Consider the following 20505-nt stretch of genomic DNA (forward strand, 5'->3'; position numbering starts at 1 on the left):
AGATAGACCTCACTTCATTGGAAATAAGGGAACATTCCATTCCACGAGTGCATATTTATGTTCACAGTGACCTGTGTAATCATTTTAATTCTCTCTGCTACACTATGAGACTCAAGAAGGAGCAAACAGCAAATAAACAGCCTGATACTTTAGGACATTAGCTCCTCCTCAGTTAAATTTACTGCCTCTTCAGAACAGCCTAGGTGACCTATCCCATGAATTTTAGCTCATATAAAAGCCAACACAAAAATCTTCAGATGGAGAGTAATTTCACATATGTCTCCAACTAGAACACAGCATTCTTTCACTCTGTGGTCTTCTATATTTAACACATACAAAAGGGAAGGAAGAAAAAGATATTTACCCCCTGCTTTGTTGCTATAAGTACCCTAAGGACCATGGGATGTTTCCTTCTGACTTGCAGCTGAAACCTTCTATATGTGTCATCTTCCCATTGAAATGTGAGTCCTTGAGAGAAGGGACAATCTTACTTTTGTAGTTGTACTAAATACTAAGCACAGTGCTTTCTTAGTTTATTAAGTGCTTAATAAATGCTTTAGCCATTTATAAGTTGTTGCTTAACACATAACTTCTCTGAGACTCAGAAATGAGGAGGTTGTATACCAGGCTGCTTGCCATCTTGGGGATGGGGGGGAGACACAAGGGAAAGAGGAGAGGTGGGAGAGAAAAATTTGAAACTCAAAATCTTATAAAAAATGAATGTTGATAACAATCTTTATATGTATTTGGAAAAAACCAGAATACTATTTATAAAAAGAAAAAAAAAATTAGGAGGTTGGACTACATGGCCTCTAAGGTCCCTTGACTCTAAAACTTAAGAAGTTAATTAACTAGATACGTTTACCAATTTCTGAATTTTTATTTATCTGTGTGTGTATGGAATTAGAACCCTGAAGTTTAAAAAAACAAGAATGATGCTCTGCAAATAGGCCTACACAGTAAAAACCTGTTTCATTCCCCATCAAAGGTGAAAGTTAAGGAACTCTGTAAGCAGAGTAAAGATTATCGTACAACTGTCAAGGCTCTCCCTCACTTGGTGGTTAAATAGAGCTTCCTGGCTCTCCAGAATCTCAGCAGAGTGCTTTTGTTGAGTGTTTGTTAAAATGAATGAAATAAATGTCACATTTTGGCTAATATTGATGACAGGAACGAACATGGAAGGCAATCTTCTCTGCCAAGGGCTTTGCGGAGGGAATCCCTGAAGTGCACCATGGAGTCAGTGGGTTCAAACCTCAGCAGGGTCCTAAAGGGCTCAATGCCAGTATCCTCCAGTGCCACCAGGATCCAAATCATGTAACTATCATCTAGGATTATCTTCTTGCTTGAGGATTATCTGCATTAAGGATTAAATTGAGTACCTTTACTATGTGACTACTGAGCTAGGTCCTAGGACCCCTCCTCCTAAGAAGAGGAAGGATTTTCCTGGAGTCCCCTTCTTCTAACTTTGTAACTGCTTTACATTTGTTGTTTATATGTATACATTTACTTGCTGCCTCCGTCCTTGAGAGGAAGAATTGTTCATTCATGGGATTTGTATCCCCAGCATATAGTAGCTAATTCAAAGCAGCGATTTAATAAATGCTTGTTGATTTATTGACAGAATGTATGAGGCACATTTGAACCCATATCTTATGGATTCTCAAGCCAGCTCTCTATCCTCCTACCATTCTGGGCAAGCCAGCCAAGCTAAAGCATCAAGACACCATAAAGAACAGAAAGGAAGCAGTATGTTCCAGGAGGGTAAAACCATCTCCCTTCATACTCCAGGTCCTGGAGCCCAAGAAGCCCAGGAATAATGCCTCAGTACTGGCTCTGCATCCAGCTCAGCCTTAGGAGCCATCACCAAGGGGAGGAATTCTTGTGGAAAAGGTGTCCGCCATCTCTGCCACCACCAACACCAGTCACTGACCAAATGCCACCAACCGGCTCAAGAGCCCTAGGAGCTGTATCAGCATCCCCTCCCCAGACTACTGCCTCTGCTTCCTGTTTGGCCCTCCCAGCCATCATCCAGGCCACAATTACTGAAGACCCAGAAGAGAAAGTTCTTACTGTCAAAGTCCTTAGCAATGCAAATGGTTCAAAGTCAGAAACTATTATGGTTTTATTAGTAGAAATGACACTAACACTTTGTTACTGAAAGGAAGAAAACAAGCATTTATTAAGAGCCTGACTACAATATGATAGACACTGTGCTAAGAGCTTTACAAATATTATCTCATTTGAGACTCAGCACAACCCTGAGAGGTAGGTGCTGTTATTGATTACCCCCATTTTACAGCTGAGGAAACTGAGGCAGAGAGTGGTTAAGTGACTCTCCCAGGATCACAAATCCAACATCTAAGGCCTGATTTGAACTTGGTTTTCCTGACTCCATTTTCAGCACCCTGTCCACTGTGTCCTTTCTGTACCTAAGCATCTTTCAATGCGACTTGCAGCTCCACCCTCTTGCTTTTCTATCCCTAGGGCCCAGCCTTTAAGATTTCCAAATAATAAGTGCTTAATAAATTATTTCTCATTAATTCATTAACCTCCCATTAGTAGTGGTGGGCAGTTAATACTTTTAACATATTCATTCACATGATACCCTCCATTAAAAGGTAGATAGCAATATTCACGTTATGTTTCTAAACAGTAACACAGTCAGGATTTTTAAAAGGCAATTATCCCTCCTTCCACTAGTAAATAAAGGAAATCAAAATCTTCAGAAAGGAACACTTAAAGTGAGGTGAATTTAATAGTATGTGAAGTTGATTCTCATGATCAATACACACGCCCCATTTAAACAAATACAGATTATACCCAATAACAGCCACAGCATGCAAGAACTCTTTTTGATAGACAAATGTGAAAACATGTTTAACAGGAATACATGTGTAGAACCCATATAAGATTGCATGACATCTTGGGGCAAGAGTGGGGATAGAATGGAGCCAGACTGTGAAAGGGATTAAATGTCAAATTCAGAAGTTTGCTCCTGCAAACAAAAAGAAATCACTAAAACAACTTTCTCTGAACCTCAATTTCCTCATCTATACAATAATAGCCATCTGGTATACCTCATAAGTGTGTTCTGAGAATCAGTTTAAAGAATGAATAATGATTGTAGTAGTAGTAGTAATAGTAGCAGTGGTAGTAGTAGTAACCGACATATATGTAGAGTTTTAAAAGTTTGCAGTGTTTTACATGTAGTATTTCATTTTAACCTCACAAGTCTATGAGGTAAGTATTTTAGGTATTTACCATTAATAATAATACTACCTAAAAGTTATATATCCATTATGCCCATTTTACAGATGAGAAAACTGAAGTTAAGTAATTATGACTTGCTCATGGTCTTCCACACAATAAGTGTCAAAAAGGAGTATTCTAAACCTAGGTCTTCCTGATCCCAAGTCTAGCACTATAACCACTATGTAACAGTATCCTACTCTCCTGCCTTCTTCACTGTTCTCCCCACCCCCAAAAAGTCCTGACATTTATGTGGCTCTTTAAAGTTTGAAAAGCACTTTGCATATATAAAATTATTTGAACCTCTGAATAACTGTGTGATGTAAGTATGGTTAAACTGAAACTCAGAGAGACTATGACTTGCCCCAGGTATCATACCTACTAAATGTCAGAAGTGGAATATGAACCTGATTGTTCCAAGCTCCATGTCCAGCACTGTTCACTCTGCCCCATTGCCTCTCTTGGGAAGAATATGCTTTGTAAATGAAAAATTTGGGAAAAATATGCATTGTACTTTAACTGCTAAGGACACACTCACCCTGAACTACTTGCTGATGGAGGGACAACTTAGCCAATCAAGATTTCTTCTCTGGGCATTTTCAAATATGTATCATTAATGGCAGAAACTATATAGTTAAGCAAGGTAGGGAGCACTATTGTTAAAATAATTGTTTTCAAAATCTGCAGTTCACTAGCTTTTGCATAAAGTCCACATCAAAAGCTGTGGAAAACTAGAAATAAACCTGGAAATAGCTTATCATACAAAGCACTGAACAAGGAACAGTACAGAGTGTCAATACAAAAACGCACGCTAAGTAATTTAAGACATTTTGTTCCTGGGAAAGTCATAATAAGGAAAATCGACCCAGAGCACCAATACACAAGTACCAGAACTTAGGGACTTTAAACCCCATCCTTGCCTCTGTCTAATATACAAGGTCTATGTTTCCTTCTCAAATTAATAATAACTAGCATTTATACAGCACTTTAAACTTTGCAAAGCACTTTACATATATTATCCCATTTGATCCTCAGAATAAACCTGGAAAGTAGGTGCTATTATTATAGATGGAGGTTAAGTGACTTGCCCAAGGTTATTTGGTAAGTAAAGAGTTGAGGTTACATTTGAACTCAGGCTTTCCTGACTGAAGCTCCAATACTCCACTTCGCTACCTAACTGCCTCCATTCATACATACATACCTACATATATACATACATACATATAATGAATTTCCTATGTTTTACATGATTGCTTATGTATAACCTATATCAAATTGCTTACTGTCAGTGTGGAGGGGGGCAAGAGGAGAAAAAGAGGAGAGAGAATTTGGAACTCTAAAAAGTCTTTTTAATGAATGTTAAAAATTATCTTTACATGTAATTAGGAAAAATATTATTTAAAAATAATAGGATTTCCTTTTAAAGGGTTAATGCACAGATTAGAATGATAGAGCCATTAAATATTTTTCATTCAGAAAGTACTTTTCAAATAAAATAAATGTATATACAATGGATTAAGGAAAGTAAAATTTAACTATAAAATCAGAAAACAGTCATCTTTATATTACAGAGCCAAAGAACCACTGGAAGGACTTTTGAGATCATGTAGTCCACTTTTCCCAACCTACAGATTGTAGAATCATTCCAAAGGACTATGAAATCCCACACCAAGCACTGATATTTACTTAGTGTAAATACAACCTATAATATGACTCACCACGATAAATGAGCATCTTATAGACAGAACACATGTCTCACTTGTACACATGATATGTATGACTGTTTTCCATGTTTATAGATGCTATTATGATGTCAAGCTATTAGGAAACACCCTGTTTTCCAGAGCTAAGGCCCAGCAAGCAAGCTGTTCCTTGAGCTTGGCATAACAACAACCCTTTGGGCTCAGTGTCTGGGTGATCTCAGCCACAGCAAACTCCCAGAATTGTTTCATATAATTACTGTACTGCTTTGATCAGCACCAGGTCTTCCCTGAGCTCAGACAAGCACCTGCTGTATCCCATGTTCTGGTTGGGAGGCCTACTTGGACTCAAATTTGTCCCATCGTTGTGGCTACCCCTCACTGTCAGGGGTACAGCTCATTGCTATGAGTACTGAGATTTGGTCACACTAAAGCAGGTCCCCCCACTAGCTGTGAGACCCCAACATATGTGCCCTTGCTTGTAAGCCATCTCCCTCACTTTGAAATAAATTTCTGTTGTATTCCTGACTCTCCTGTCCTTATCCTGCTCTGTTCAGCTGTGGTCATCCCACAAGTCAGAGGCTGATTTGGTCCAGTTGACAGATGTAAATAAATAAAAAATAAAATAAAAATGTATGTGTGAGTATTACAGAATTCATAGTAGTTTTTCCCTCATAACATATTCTCTCAACCAACTGATACTAACAGTACCGCTACTATCATATGGTAGTCCAAGAAAGATTCTGACATTAAAAAAGGATCCTCATTAGCAATATGCTGTAGCCAGCTCAAACCAGCTTACAAGAGTTCACTGATTGTTCAATTCTCAGTGCGAGCATTTATGCCTCAGAAATCTGCAAATGTTACAAACCAAGGGCTTTATTTTTTGTTTTGTTAATTTTCTAGACTTAAGTAAGTGATAAGAGAAAATGTCAATGATGCAGATTAAACACAAAAGTATATCATGTGTAGATTTTTTTTTTTGAAAAGCAGATTGTTAAATATTTACCAGCATATCTTTGATCCTCGTATTCAGAAAGGTTGAACCATTTCACGAATGAGCAAACTGAAGCCCACAAAGATTATGTGAATTGTCAAAGATCACACTTTTAAGGGAATTGGAGACCATGTCTCCCAGGTCACACTTGCCCTCCTGTATCATGCTACCTCTCATGTGAAGTCTGAAATCAACTAAAATAGGAAAATGGCATCTAAGTGACAGTGTATAGAGCACTGGGCTTGGAACCAGGAAGACTCATTTTCATGAGTTCAAATCCAGTCTCAGACACTTACTAACTATATAACCCTGGGCAGGTCATTTAACCTCTATCTGCCTCAGTTTCCTCATCTGTAAAATGAGGTAGAGAGAGAAATGACAAACCACTCCAGTATCTTTGCCAAGAAAATCCCAAAAAGGGTCAAGAAGAGTTGGACATGACTGAAAACAACTGAAAAATACCAGGAAAAGAGTACATCTTTCCTTGTTTTCAGCTTTCAAATCCTCAGAATATAATTCTGATTCAATACTGCTCACAAAAACAACAGAGTTCTCACACATTGGAGGTACAAATCAACAAAAGTATATCTCCTCCATTTGTACTTTCTCACACTATGTCAATCTGCAGGATAATAGTTCTGGCTCAAAACTTAACATTCATTTTCAGCTAAAGGGAGCCCCTAAAGAGCTAAGAAAATTATCAGCATATCCCCTTTCCTGAAATCTTTGCTCATCGAGAAATAAAAGTATTTGACATATGAGATAAGCCAATGGCAACAAGAAAGGTAAACATTTCTTTATCAAAGACCCTCAGTCATTCTCTATTGCCAGGACCAAAGAATCATAGATTTCACACTGAAAAGCCCTGAGTCCAATTCATTTTACAAATGAAGAAACTGAGACACAGACAGATTAAGTGATTAGCCCGGCATCACAGAGCTAGTAAGCACCAGAGATGGGATCTGAACCCAGGGCTTCCTGATTCCAAGTCCAGTGCCCTAGCCACTCTTTCATGCTACCTCTAATAAGAGATGGGTCTTGGACCTACTATTAACACCTAGAGGACAAGGTATGGGCCGAGCCCATTCATTTATCCTTCAGCAAACCAAGGTGTCACTCTGCCTGTCAGGTCACTATTTTCTACTCAGCACTGCACTGACAACATGTCACAACCTAAGAGAGAGCTGGGGCAAAGGAGGAATGTTCTTCCTTTCAATGTTTCTAGTCACTCATTTTTCAGTCGTATCTGACTCTTCATGACCCCATTTGGGGTATTCTTGGCAAAGATACTGAAACCTTTTGCCATTTCCTTCTCCAACCCATTTTACAGATGAGGAAACTGAGGCAAAAGGGGTTCAGTGACCGGTCCACAGTCACACAGCTAATAAGTGTCTGAGGCTAGATCAAACTCAAGAAGATGAGTCTTCCTGACTCTGTAGCCTGGACCTGACATTCTGTACACTATGGCAGCACCAAGCTGCCTCACTTCCTTTCAACAGTCTTACCTTAGGAGCGCATCCTGGCTATGCTTATCTCTTAGCAAGTCCCTCACTTCAACCTTCTTCTATCATAAAGATGTTCTCACATCTTCAAAGGAGAAACAAAATCCTTTCAGAACATTGTATGGCTTTCAGAATAACTCAGAGAAAGACAACAAGCACGAGAAGGGGGCAGCAGGGCACATTGGGGAGAGTCCTGGCAATGGAGTTGAAAGACCTAGGTTCTACTTTTGACTGACCTGTCTATGCAGCTGTGAGCTAAGTCACTTATCCCTTCTAAGCCTCAATTCCCTCATCTTCAAAATGGGGATAATAATATTTGCCCCCTCCTCCCCTATCTCATAATGTTGTTATGAAGAAATAATAATAACTAACATGTGTACAGTACTTACTATGTGCCAGGTACTGTGCTAAGCACTTTGAAATTATTATCTCAGAGGCAGGTGGATGGTGCAGTGAATGGAGCACTGGTCCTGGAGTCAGGAGGACCCGAGTTCAAATTTGACCTCAGACACTTGACCCTTATTAGCTGTGACTATTATTATCAGGGAGTCCCAAAGTCTCAGGGTAATTTTAAACATTACTTGAACAAGAGTGAGGTTTTAAGTTTTAATAACTGTTAAAACTTAAAATTGTCCTAAGACTTTTTTTTTTCAAGCAATTGAAGTTAAGACCTTGGGCAAGTCACTTAGCCCCAACTGCTTTGCCTTCCCCCCTCCAAAAAAAATTCTCACTTGACCGTTACAACAACCCTGGGAGGCAGGTGCTGTTGTTACCCCTATTTTTACAGATTAGAAAACTGAGGCAAACAGATTTTTAATTGACCTACCCAGGGTTACAGAGCTGATAAATGTCTAAGGTCAGATTTGAACTCAGGCCTTACTGACTCCAGACCAGTGCTTCTATTCACTGTGACACTTAAGTTGCTCCTATTTCTTTAAAATATTGTAAGAAATGCAAATTATCACTGTTACAGTCTAAAAGACCAACCTGCTCTAACTGCTGATACTACCAGGATAGGTTTTTTCAGATTTCAGATCTTATCTTGCTGACTATATATCGTCTCAGGTCTCTGATAGCTAAGGTTAAAATATTTCATCAGCCAATCTATATTGCATATAACATTTTCAAATGGAAAAAGAAAGAGTTCTTGAAGTTGGTTAGTGATAATTTAATAGCAGTATGTGCAAAACTCGAATGTATAAAGCAGCTTGAAGACAAGAGTAAAACTAAATGAAAGTGTTGTTTCTAGAGTCAAAGGTTCAAATCCTGCCTCTGAGGCTCTCTGTGACGTTGGACAAATCACCCAATCTCCCTAGGCTTCAGTTTCCTCATCCGTAAAAGGAGAGGGTGGGTCATACTGGGTGGCCTCTGGGGTATCCTCCAACTCTAGCACTATAATCAGTGGCATGTTGGTAAATATTTAATAACTCTCTGAGAGAATAAAAAAAAAGATGATACATTCTTCAGTTTCATCTGCATTATTAGTATCTTCTCTATCACTTTGTTAAATCTAGATAATCAATAAAACAATATATTAAGTCCTGACTTGTAGTTCGCGAATTTCCAAGGTGTAAATATTCGTACTGAAAATTTAACAAACAAAAAGCTGGTTGGAGCTGGCTCCAGCATACCTTTATCTGTAATCCTATAATTATAACCCTTGTGCAGAAATTTAACAAGGTAGGCAATCCTTTAAAATTCTAGAACATTTTAATCTTCAAGTCATTAGTCAAAGACATCTGTGTGCTCGAGGAAAAAAATTCTGATGCTGTTGTTTTAATCAGAAGTTATCTCATGGTAAAAAAAAAAAATCTACTGTCTTATAATTACATACACAGGGTGTCCCAAAAGTCTTAACATAATTTTAAACAATTACTTGAACAAGAGTGAAGTTTTAAGTTTTAATAATTATTAAAACTTAAAACTGCCCTAAGACTTTTTTTTTCAGGGCAATTGGAGTTAAGTGACTTGCCCAGGGTCACACAACTAAGGCCACATTTGAATTCAGGCCACAATTGAATTTGAATTGAATTGAATTGAATTCCCTGACTAAAGGGACTGTGCTCTATCCACTGTGCCACCTTAGCTATCCCTGTACTAAGACTTTTGGGACACACTGAAATATGCAAGCCTTGAGGGAAGATCATAAACTAGAAACTTTTGTTTCCTATAGGCTACTATTACAATGTAAAATGATACAAACATGTCTTTTTCATTATCAAAGAGCTACAAAGATATTGAAGTGGATAGAACGTTATACTGGGAATCACAAAGTCCTTAGTTCAGATTTTCCCTTAAACACTGTCTTAATTTCCTCATCCATAAAATGAGGGAGTTGGCTTCTAAAGCAGGGGCCCTTAATCTGAGGTCTGTAAACTTGTTTCTTGTTTATATTTTAATAATTGTATCTAAATACAATTGATATGACATTTGAAAAGTTCAAGAGACATAGTTTCTGGGTAATTTAATCATTTTATTAATAAGACTAGTATGTTTATTAATAAATAGATGTCAGTGACACTCTGGAATGCCAAAGACCCCTCATGGTGGCAGGCTCACAGTTCATATGCTCTAGGAAGAGTAGCAATTCCTGAGTGGCAATCAACTCTCATTGGTTAACAATTAATGAGAGAATGAATATTATAATGAGAAGTGGGCTCATTCCAGTGAGGGTCTTGGGGGTATGTGAGCTGGATCACTGAAATATTGGTCAAAGAGAGTTATCAATTCCCATGTTACCTGTCTGATAAAAGGGAGAATCCACATTTTCCCAAACCTGTCTGAGTAAACACAATGAGTAGGAATCCTTCCATTAGCCCAAATTTAGAATCTGTTTCACTGTCTAATTAGATCTAAGCCTGGGTAAATCTTTGAGCAAAATTTCCCACACTGGCTGATTTCTGGATGAGGAAGCAGAAAAGGGAAAGAAATCTCAGCCCTTATTCAATAATTAGTCATTAATACAAGAAATAAATAATCCTTTCTCTCATTGATTTCCTTGTAATCTTATTTTATGAACTTAAAAACATTCCAAGACAGGGTCTACAGACTTCACCAGACCAAAGGGAGCTATGGCCAAAAAAAAAAAAAGAAAGAAAGAAAGAAAGAAAAGACCTGCTCTAAGGTCTCTTACAGCTCTGAATCATAAACTATATATTCTCCTCTTTTCCCCAATTCCAACTTTCTTCTAATCTGGCTCATGCCCTTCCTTTCTCAAACACTCTCTCCCTAGCTCAACTGTCCCCTTTGCACACCCAGAGCCTTCTGCTATACACAGATCATGAAGTTCAACGTTTATGACTCACATTTATGTAGAGCAATGGAGAACAGGTTTGGAAGTAAGAGGAACTGAATTCAAGGACCAACTTGACCACTGTAGGACCTTGGACAAATTATTTAACCTCTTAGCTTCAATTTCTTCTTCTGTTAGATAGCAGGACTGGACACAATGACCTCCAATGTTCCTCTCAGCTCTAAATCTATGAACGATATGCCTATGAACAAGATCAAGGGAGCTTTTGACCTTTTGCTCCAAATGCTTTCTGTCATTGTTGAGTTCATCACCAGAACTGAGGTTTGAGAGGTATCCTTCCACAGTGGACTCCCCACTTGACATTTGTTTTTTGACTTCTACTCAAGTCATTTCTTTAACATTTCAATGTGGGTACTCTCTCCATTAACATAGATCACCATCCATTTCTATTCATGCCTTCTCATCCCTAGGATTCTTGTTCGTGCCTCCCATAAATTCTCCCCAAAGGACTTATCCAATACACTAGGGCCATCCTCTACATCTTTAACATTCTATGAGTACCAGTACATTTAGGTTGTCTTCTACCACACTTCATTCTCAATGTATGACCAGCCCACTTTCTTTTTCAATAATACACTTCCATGATGATACTCCCAAACCACTTAGAATCAGGATGGTAGATTGAGAGCTGGAAGAGCCCTCAGAGGACATCTAATCTAGTTCCATTTTACAGATGAGTAAACTGAGGCCCAGAGAAGTTCACCAACTTGTTCAAGATGACTAAGGTATTAAATAGTACAACTGGTACCTGACTTTAGACCTCTGGCTCCAAATCCAACACCCATTCAACTCTATTATGTTCAAGTGATCAAGTCATCATTGAAAGTATGCTGTAGTCACTTATGCACAATAGGCATTCCTCCATTACTCTTTCGTGTCGCTCAAAGTCTTAGCCACATCACTAATAAGGTCTACAAAGTCTACCTCTTCCTTCAGTGGAAGTAGGAATTCTCAAAGATGCCCCTTAGTTTCACTTGAAAAATGAAAAGAAACCACTAATAATCACTTTCTTTGAAGCTCTAAGTCAACTATGAAAAGCAGTACATTGGAAAGGGCACTGGCTCTGAGGTTAGAGGACCTGGGTTCAAATTCCACATCTGGCACTTCTTACCTCTGTAACTGTGGGCAAGTCATTGAACCTTCCAAGACCTCAGTTTCCTCATCTGTAAAATAGGGGACCAGGTGGTCTTTAAGGTCTCTTCTGCACTAGGTCTATGATCCTAAGTTTATTTTTCACTTTTAGCTCCTTTTCTATCTCAGAAGGTCAGAAAGATCTGAGTTCAAATCAAGTCTTGGATACTTACTAGCTGTGTGACCCTAGGCAAGTCACTTAACCTCTGTCTCATTTTCTTCAACTGTAAAATAGGACCAATTATTATTACATAGCGCATTATCTCCCAGGATTATTGTGAGTATAAAATCAGATAATATTAGTAAAGTATTTTGCAAACCTTAAAACACTATTTAAATGCTAACTATTATTATTAGAAGACTAAGCAGAGAGAGTAAGTGCTAGGTGTGATTTAAGCCATCAATTAATTAAGTAGTCACCAATACTGAGACTCTACTACTTCTCCACACAGCTTCAGTCTGATTCTCCTCAGGTCTAATTAAAATTGATCCTATAAAAAAATGTCCATTGAAGAACATCACTGTTCATTACCTGCTCATTATCCATCTATTCATTAACGTCCCAGTAGTTCTTCATTATTAGGAAAATGTTGGCTTCCAACTATCTCTAGAAGATTCATAAGGTTCTATACCATCTGATATTATATACAAGGTCCCTTTAAGCAGATCATGTTTATCTAAGGCCTAACTCTATGAATTTGCTGTTCTCTATCCTTGTGGTGTTACCTAAATAAAGTAGAATAACATTTTCTAATCCAAATATTAGACTTTGTTTATTTGCTGAGACTGTTATTAGGGGTTCTTCTATGTGCACCAGTCAATGGAGAAAAGAAAAGCCAACCAAAGAAAGACTCATAAATTAAAGAAGGCAGGGGAATTTATACATAAAATTCCTTTATTAAGAGCTGAAATAATACTCTGGGAGCTATGCCCTAGCTCAAGAAGAACTTCTATATCATGGACCCTTTGGCAATCTGGCAGAATCTTTGGAACTCAGAATATACCATCCTCTTATTTTAACTATTATTCTGGATAACCAGGTGCTACATTCAGTTATTTTCACCCACTGAAAAAGCACAAATACTATAGCATCTCTCTAAATCTCAGGACCTGAGGAAAAGCCCCTGCATCCCATCCAGGTCAACATTCTGGTTAAATAATGATATCACAAAGTGCCTCATAAAGGAAAGAAATACCTCCCCCACCAAAAAAATTATGTCAAATAAAAAATGCTGCATAAAATAAAAGACATTGTACATTACCCAAAAGCCCTGCTAAAGATCGCATGTCTTTCTCCATCAACATGTAGATTTCTTCCTCAGAGAAGCGACCAATGCCATGGCCATACATTTCTCGCTTCACAATGCCTTTCGTTAGGTGGCAGAGAATCCACTTGAGCAGGTCACTAAAGGGGCCACTAAGAGAAAGCATCTTCTGTGTCTCATGGAGATTGTCCACCCACTGGCAATATGCTAATGTCCTAAAAGGATGCAAAAAGAAATTAATAAGAGTGTCAGAAAATGTTTCTCCAGAGACATTTGCCAATGATTCTTTAAGAATTTAAAACAACTTTTTCTGGCCTCAAAATGTGTGTGTCTGTGTGTGTGTGTGTGTGTGTGTGTGTGTGTGTGTGTGTGTGTGAGAGAGAGAGAGAGAGAGAGAGAGAGAGAGAGAGAGAGAGAGAGAGAGAGAAAGAGAAAGAGAAAGAGAGAGAGAGAGAAAGAGAAAGAGAGAGAGAGAAAGAGAGAGAGAGAGAAAGAAAGAGAAAGAGAGGGAGGGAGGGACGGAGGGACGGAGGGAGGGAGAGAGAGTATGTGAATGCAACGGAATTGGTCTGGTTGTTGTTTTTCATTCTCCGAGAGGACCAACATGACATCACTGTTAGAGTGAAGTTTCAGTGTGTCCAACTGTGGCTGGTCAGACCACTATCAGCCTGGAATGTTCTATCACAGATCAGGCACAGAGAGTTCATGAGAACATTTGGGGTGGATTCTCTAAGTCTCCACATCCTACATTTCTCTTGAGCTGTTTCAGTTCTGCTCTGCTCATAGGGCACAGCACCTTCTCTGATGTGGGCACACCATGCCGAGCAGTCCTGTGCCAGTGTCCCCCACGTCACACAATCAATTCCAAAGTTCCAGTGAGATTAGATTTAAGAGACTATGGAATAAAATTGAAAATTCAAATGTGACTGACAATGACCAAATGCTGAGCCATTTTGTATTCATAGACAATAACAACAAATAACATTCACGTGTCGCTTTATAGGCCATGGCACCATTTTACAAAACCTGTGCAATCAGGCCTCCTTGCCTCTCTCTTCTATATGCTTTCTGTTTCCTCTCCTGCTTTTCCAATTTTTTTTTTTACTACAGAAACATCTCCCCTCAAAAGTAATAATAATAATTTTATAGGACTTGTGATAATTCCATTTTTTTAATGAAACTCACCTGTCCATATCTAGCATATAGAGGGAATTTTTTCATTTACTAGATTTATCCAGCCCCAGATATTTTCTAACTGTGTGACCCTGGACAAGTGATTTAACCTTTGCCTCTGTTTCCTCCTCTGTAAGATGGGGATGATAACAGTACCTACCTCCCAGAGTTGTAATAATCAAATGAGATATAATTGTAAAGCACTTAACACAGTGCCTAGCACACAGTGACTGCTATATACATGTTAGCTATCAATAGCAATAACAGTAGCAAGAGTATTTATTATTCTTCAGGTCAACAGCTAATTGAGGTTTTCTTTCTAGTGTGCTACAGCCAATATGAACATAAGAGACATTTGAGTGAATTATTTGGATTGTTCCTTTAGGAGTTCATAAAAATGGTCTTCTCCTAGGGACTTGTGTTTAATTTGTGTTATCCTTAAAGAAACCATGGGATAAAATTAAAAATTCAAATGTGATTGACAATGGCTAAAAGATGTTAGTGGGGTTTTTTTTTTAACACCAATTCAATAAACTATTGTCTATTATCTATCACCAAGACATACTATTTTATTCTACAAGAGCTTGATCTAATGATAGACAAAAGAATTATAATGAGATTAAAGGTCATTCATGTGAGGTAAACTGCTTCTTTCAGAGTAGAATGACTACCACTTATGGCTGATGAGAACTGGTTTCTTGAAAAAGGTAATTTAATTAAAGGAACTCTGGTGTCCTAAAACAAAATAATTTACATTCACAAGATCTGAGAGAGACAGCCTTGTAAGCAATCTAGTTCAACTCTTTCATTTTATAACTGAGGGACAAAGGCCCCGAGAAAAGTTAAGTGACTTGCCCAAGGTCACACATATACTAAGTCACAGAACCAAGCTCATATCTGAGGCCTTTAACTCCAAACCTTACACTCTTCCTTTGTACCATGTGGCTTCCCCAGCCTATATTTACTCCCTAGGAATATCATACACAAAGAGGTTTCAGCTGAATAAATTCCCAAACATTCCTACTTTGGGCCAAAGTATTTTTAAGAGATAAGGCAGGAAGAAGAGAAGTAGCCTGGGGATTAGAGGGATGGGGAGAGAGTTTGCTTCCCCCATGTCTCTTCTGGAAACTGACGTTCTGGATGCTTCCTGTTGGGCAAACAGCCCATAGCGCTTGAATTATTGACTGTGTCTTACGTTGTGGGCCAATTTGTAAACAAATGTTGGCTAAGCAATTAACATCATGTATCATCTTGTGAGCCTATTTCAGGAAGCTGAGGCACTCATTTTCCTGAATTTTACTGATGTTTCTGATTAGCCCAGAGAAAGGGGGCCAGAGACAGAGGAATTAAATGGCTCTAGGAGTCAGAAGAGAAAGGAAAGAGACCACCACAGAGTGAAGGAAGGTGCTTAAATTTCTTAAAGGAAATAAACATCAAACCCGATTTTTCTATTATCTCTTAACAAAACTGGTGGGGTTTTTGATGGTTTGTTGTTTGTTTTTTCTGTGATTTTGGCAATGTAGGGAACCAACAGAATAGAAGCTGCTAGTCAGCAAATGATTTGTAACTTAGAGAACTGCCTGGGACATGGAGAGGTTAAGTGACTCACTGTGGGTCACTGAACTCACGACTTCTGGACTCTAAGGACAATCCTCTATCTACTATACCGCATTAATTATCTACCACAAAAGAACCGAATAAAAATCAAACCAAGGAAGGGTTTTGTTTAGTTGGTTCATTTGGATGTTGTCATTTCTTACTTTGGGGCAGCTAGGTGACATAGTAGAGTGCTGGACCTGGAGTTCCAATCTGGCCTCAGACACTTACTAGCTGTGTGACCCTGGGCAAGTCACTTAACTCCTCTTTGTCTCAATTCCTCATCTACAAAATGGGGATATAATACCACGGACCTCCCATGACTGCTGTAAGGAGAAAAAGTGATAATATTTGTAAAGTACGTTGCAAATCTTAAAATGCTATATAAGTGCTAATTATTATTATCAATTTGATTCGAATAAGTTGCCCCTGAATTCTTCTAATTTCCTTTTACCCACACTTGTCTGCATTTAGTCTAACAGGCATGAAGTGGAATGAATAAAACGGAAGCAAGAAACTAACGAAATTCTACCTTCCTAGACTTCAAAAATAGCTCTTATAATACAAGTGGTATAGAACTGCACAGATTTGAAATGCAAAAGAAAATTCATTTTGCAATTCAGTGTGTATATCTGAAGAGACTTCAAATAGAGTTTCAGAATCAAAAACATTAGGGTCACAAAGAGTCAGACATGACTGAAATGATCAAATAACGAACAACAACAAATAACAACAAATGTGGTTCTGTGGAAGAAATATTGTATTTAGAGTTAAATGAATCTAGATTCTGGAAATTATTAGCTGTGTAAATTTAGGCAAAGCATTTAGCCTCTCTAGAGCTGTTTCCTCCTTTGTGAAATGAAAGGGTTGGATTAGATCAGGCATTCCTAACCCCTTCTGTGCCATGGACACCCAAGACAGTCTGGCAAACGTAACCAAAGATCCCTTTCCAGAATAATGTTTTTAAATAATTGAAGAAAATGCTATGTCCAAGTTAGAGGTTAGCAAAAATAAAAATGTAATTTGTTCCATCCAAATTTGTGAACTCCCTGAAATCTATCTACAGACTCTAGGTTAAAACTCCATATATTAAATATCCCCTAAAGTCATTTTCTATTCTAAATCCATGCTCCTAGTCCTAAATTAGGACAGCTAGGTGGTGAAGTAGATAGCATGGCAGGCCTGAAGTAAGAAAGACTCATCTCCCTAAGTTTCAAATCTGGCCTCAGATACTTACTAGCTGCGTGACCCTGAGCAAGTCACTTAACCCTGTTTGCTTCAGTTTCCTCATCTGTAAAATGAGCTGGAGGAGGAAATGACAAACCACTCCAGTATTTTTGCCAAGAAAAGCCCAAAAGGGGTCACGAAGCATCAGATGCAACTGAAAACAACTGAACAACAACAAAGTCCTAAATTATATGAAAAGCGTAATAGAGACTGGCCAGTCTTTATGAGCATGCACCATAGGCTCTGTTGGATGCAATTCTCAAAATGGACTTTGGATCATGCCCAAGTACTGGGCTTCCAGTACACTAATCACATGGTGAAGAGATGGGTCTTCTCATTGGATACTGAATGGGAACTGGGAATCCATATAAAAGACATTTCCAGGTGGGAGTTCTCTCCCACCATGAAGCCAAGAATGTGTAACCCAGATGTTTTTGAGAGAAGCAGCTCTCACTTGCCTATCTACCCACTTGTGGCCCATTCATATGGGCCTCTATCTTTTGTTTGTTTGCCTGTTTTATTGGTGTTTTTGCCTCTTTGCATTTGTTCTTTCCCATTGCTACAATCTTATGTGCTTTAAAAGGTAGGAATGGCTAGCCACCAGGGGCCCAGGATCCAAAGTACATTCTAGATTTTGCCAGAAACAGAGAAGGGAGATGTGCCAACACTGCCCTGAGGGAGTGATCTTAGGGTACCTCTGAGACTTCAGGTTGCTGAGGATGGGACTTCAGCAGCAGCTATGTCATATTTAGAAGTGAACTCCATATGGCAAAAGTGTTTTTTCAACTGCTTTAATCTTAAGGCTAATCTTCCCAGGAATTAATGTGATAAAAGGGAGAGTTCAGAGAATGGTCTGTTTATCCTTTGTTCTTGAAGAGGACATGATATCAGAAAGATGATGCCAGGACCTGGCAAGTGAATTAGATTTAAGTGAGGGAAAGCTATGCAAAGTCACCAGCCTCACTTTCTCCTCTGGAGCCATCTGGGTCCAGTGACAAGATACAGATCAGACTAGAGATGGACCCTCTGTTCATGCTCTATATTCTCAGTAAATATCCCTTTGTAAAAGCTACTTGATGTTAATTGGCTAAATGATGTTGGAAGACCAATCATTGGCAGTTAACATTAGGGAGAACAAGAATGTGAGATCAAGCCAATAATATCAGAAAGAGATCTTAATCCCTCAGGGGTACCCCAAGAATCCTGAGGGGAGATATACATAGCTGGCCTTTTTGGGATCTCGATTTATTGGTGAGGTTTGGGATATGGATAATTATTCCTATATAGAATATATAAGCAACATGTTCTTCAGAAACTCAAGACTAGAATATATCAATAGATTTTAGGCCTGTGATTTCATTGATATAAGGAACTCCCAGATGTGGGAGCTTCTCCACCAATGCCAGTCAACACCTTCTTTGCAACTTTTAGGTTTAGACAACTGCCTAGCACCCTAAGAGGTTAAATGACTTGCATAATCATGGAACCACTATGTAACAGATGGACTTGAACTCAGCTCTTTCTGGCTTTAAGACTAGCTTGACATCCATTTTACCACATTGACTTCTACTCTGTGACTTTAGGTGCCCCAAAAAGGACACTTTAACTGGAAACAGGCAAATAAGGCAAAACTGGGAGGAAGGCTTACATCATTATCTGGATAGCTGCTTCAATTTTCCCTTTCATTTTGTGAGAGTACACATAGCCTCATATTTTAGCTTTACAGAATTAAGCAATATTTTATTATAAGACTAATTTCATAGCCTCTGGTACATCCTTAGAATCACTGGGTTGGATTTTTACCCCCTGAAGAGAGCACACATAGTTAAAATTCACAAATGGAGGAGAAATGCCCACTGTGAGATTACAAGAAGGAAAAATGACTATTATAGATTCACAGGAAGAGAACAACCCTAAACTCAGCTCCTGGTTTTTTTTATGACTCTGTCACTAAGTCTATTTGGGTTTATATCCAAGAACAGAAAAAGAAAAGGGGAGGGTGAAGCCCTCCAACCAGCTCAAATGATCCTGCCTGTGGTTACCTAGCTCCTGGGACCAGTTATGTTCATGATTTTTAATAAACAAAAGTCTTTGCTCAGTGTCCCCAGAGCCTAGTGGCAAGAGTGCTTCTTTAAAATATTCAGAAAAAGATTTTCTTCTTCAAAATAATTTCCCTCATGAAAAACAAATACACAAAAAAATTGAGTTGCATTATTTAATGGAAAACATCCAATTAAGCTTTCTGAATTATTTTTAAAGTAAAAAAAAATCAGGTGCAACTACTACCATCTAAGCAAAAGAATATATATTGGGGGGCCCTGAAAGTAAGACTTTATTTTACTCCTATCCCACTGCAAGGTGCTTCATGAGGGTACCTGTGTACATTCCTTCCATGGCGGCTCAGAAACTAAACTTAAACCAATTAAATAATATGGATGCTAAAATCAGTTGTGGCTTTCATCTGGGGTCCCCCAACTTTCCACTACCTCTAAGGAAGAGGTGATCTGTACTCTAGAAGGTGATCTGTACTCCAGTATTACTCTCTGGTCAAGCACAGATCAAAGAAAACTCTTACTTCCATTGTAAAATGTTCCAAGTTATCATTGAGGTATATCAAAGTCAGAAAAGGGTAAACTGGGACTTAGTGGGCAGAATTGACCTGCAGGTCACAGTCAAGATCTGGGTTCAGATTTTACTTCTGATACATGATGGTTGTAACTTCAGTTTGTTGCAGGCAACTTCTCAAGACTCCAAGTTGAATCTGCCTTCATAGCATGAGTTTCCTTACAGGGAGTTTCCTATGTCAATTAAATCACAAGTCACATCCAAAAAAAAAAAAAAATATATATATATATATATATATATATAATTTAACCAGTGGTTGCTCAGTGATTATCTACTTGAATCTTGAAGAGTGATGAACTGACAGCTGAATGCTCAGCTTCTCCTGAAGGGAGAAGGGATGAGCAAGAGACATCTTCTCTGAGATGCCTCAGGGAAAATATAAGCCTGCAAAGAGGTAGTAGTGAGAAGCCCCAGGAAGCAAAGGAAAAAGAATCATAACTTCAATGACATATGGAATCAAAAGAATGGCTGTCAGGCCTCACCATAGCCTCCCAGTGGCTTAAACCACAGAATGACCATTGGCTAAAAATACAAAAAAGGATGGGAGAATGGCATGCTGGCCATATAAACTCAGCAATGCTGCTGCTGCCCTAAATAGGGATGAAAGACTAAGAGATAAAAAGGGATAAAGACTAGAGATAAAAGACTAAGGCTGAATAATAAGGGACTACAGAGCCAATGTAGAATGGTGATAGAGCTGTCCCTATTTGCAGAGAATGGCAATAGC

At 38.6% G+C, this 20505-nt stretch overlaps 1 protein-coding gene across 1 annotated transcript in view; it reads right to left on the reverse strand.

Annotated features, from left to right (window-relative positions):
- FAXC (failed axon connections homolog, metaxin like GST domain containing) overlaps positions 1 to 20505 on the reverse strand; it is a 67301-nt gene that overhangs the window by 22936 nt on the left and 23860 nt on the right. The window contains exon 4 of the mRNA XM_072642915.1: positions 13155 to 13372. Coding sequence (XP_072499016.1) covers positions 13155 to 13372 — 218 coding nt within the window. The remainder of the gene's footprint in view (positions 1 to 13154; positions 13373 to 20505) is intronic.

The sequence above is a fragment of the Notamacropus eugenii genome, chromosome 2, assembly GCF_028372415.1.
Source record: "Notamacropus eugenii isolate mMacEug1 chromosome 2, mMacEug1.pri_v2, whole genome shotgun sequence".
NCBI classification, from domain to species: Eukaryota; Metazoa; Chordata; class Mammalia; order Diprotodontia; family Macropodidae; genus Notamacropus; species Notamacropus eugenii.